General features: G+C 53.5%; 1 protein-coding gene across 1 annotated transcript; it reads right to left on the bottom strand.

The window, feature by feature from the left end:
- Window positions 1-910: 910 nt before the first annotated feature.
- On the bottom strand, window positions 911-1,708 carry LOC126486572 (proline-rich protein 23A3-like). The gene has a single exon (XM_050118870.1). The coding sequence runs from the start codon at window positions 1,706-1,708 to the stop codon at window positions 911-913; it is 798 nt and encodes a 265-aa protein (XP_049974827.1).
- Window positions 1,709-1,730: the final 22 nt, after the last annotated feature.

The raw sequence follows: 1,730 nt of genomic DNA, 5'->3' as shown, positions 1-1,730 counted from the left end.
CACACACACACACACACACACACACACACACACAGACCTGTGAAACTCTCTTTCTCCTATTCCATTGATCAACCACCACATACTATGGTCTGAATATTTTATTAATTTATAGTGACGTTGGAATTAGAAACATTGCTTTGAATGAGAACATTTGGAAGTAGGAAATATATTTGAGTTTTTGTTGGAGAGCAAGCTGGACTTCCCATGGATCTGGTTTCATCGGCTTGTCAAGCACTGCAAACTAAAGGACCCTGGAAACTTCTTTCTGCAGTAGTTGTCCTGCTTGCTTGTTGTCTTGTTTGTTTGTCAAGGCAGGGTTTCTCCTTTAGCCCCGGTTTTCACGACAGGTATCAACAGTCACAGTGCCAGCAGGTTAAGGGCTAGCTGGAAAGAAGCAAAGAAGCATCGTGCACTCAGGGCTAGGAACCATCTTCTCCCAATGGGGTATTTGTCAGTTCCCCCAGAGGGCAACTTGATCTTTCTAGGAGAATGACCAAGGCAGGGACAAGTGTCCATGCAGTCAGGGGAACACAGGTAGGAGACTGGCAGCATAGCAAAGCCAGTGCTGCCTTGGTTTGGGAGAAAAAGGGACACCGAGTGTTCCTAGAGGGAACCATGTATGCACTGAGGGTGACATGGAAGGTTTTCAGATGAATCCCAGAACTGGAAGAGAACTTTCTGTTTCTCGAAGGCAGCTTTTGAACTTCAGGGGTGAGATCTAGTGTCTCCCTTCTTCTGCAAGTCTTTATCATGTTCCCCCGTGCATAGTGTGCAGCGCGCAGAGCACTTGTGTCCATGCATACAGTGTCAATGGTAGGCAACTGGGTGCCTCTAGGCACCCTGGGAATCCCCTAGGGTGTCCAGGTAGGTGTCCACGGTGCTGTTTGTTGAGGCAGAAGTCGTTCCTTGCCTAGAAGACTAGTCGCCTCTGGGCCTTGCGCCTAACCATTGGAGGCTTCTGACGACTCCCAGAGGCCTGTTCTTCGGGACTTGGAGGAGGAGAGGGAGGGAGAGGCTGCAGTGGAGACCCGGGCAGAGGGCACAGTATGCTGTCTTGGAGGCTCCAGACAGACCAGGGAGCATCTCTCCCTGCACTAGGAGGGCAGTTCTCACTCCAGGGATATGGCATTTGACAGGGAAACATGGGGCTGAACATGCCCCTGAAGGGCGAAAGGATTTCTGGGGCCATGAGACTTGGATCATTCATCAGCGGCATCACAAAGTCTTCCTGAGTGTCTTCATGTGGACCAGGGACATTTGCAAAGCCTTGGATGTATGGTAGAGATGCACTATTGAATCCCTGGTGTAGGGCACAGACGTGGTGGTCCTGGGGCATGTCAAGGACAGCGGCCTCCTGCATGGCTGCAGGCCAGAACACAGGCTGTCCATGTTGGGAAGAGGCTTGGAGGGCCTCGGGGACCAAGAGGATGGTGTGTCCGGGTAGCGACACTCGCATGACCGAGCCAGGGTCCGGCTCCAGCAGCAAGTGGATGCCTTCCAGGTGTAGTTTCACGGCACAGCCGGTGGGAAGGAACACCGTGGAGGTGAGCTCCTCGCTGGCAGGCCTGGCGGATTCTTCCAGGTCTGCCTGTACCAGCGACCACAGGACAGCAGGCTCCTGGAGGCACCGCCTCTTGGCAGGGTGGGCTTCTTCTGGCTGCGGGGCCCAGCGGGGCATCTGGTAGGCACTGGGGCTTTCTGGCGCCATCCCCAGCATATTGGTGCCAATG

Source organism: Alexandromys fortis, unplaced genomic scaffold (assembly GCF_014885135.2).
Source record: "Alexandromys fortis isolate MF-2015 unplaced genomic scaffold, M_Fortis_MF-2015_v1.1 scaffold_114, whole genome shotgun sequence".
Taxonomy (NCBI): Eukaryota; Metazoa; Chordata; class Mammalia; order Rodentia; family Cricetidae; genus Alexandromys; species Alexandromys fortis.
The sequence above is the reverse complement of the archived record's forward strand: the minus strand, read 5'-3'. Positions and strand labels throughout refer to the sequence as shown.

Coding starts and splice junctions, on each gene's coding strand:
- LOC126486572 (XM_050118870.1), bottom strand. CDS start 1,708: ATGGCGCCAGAAAGCCCCAGTGCCTACCAGATGCCCCGCTGGGCCCCG.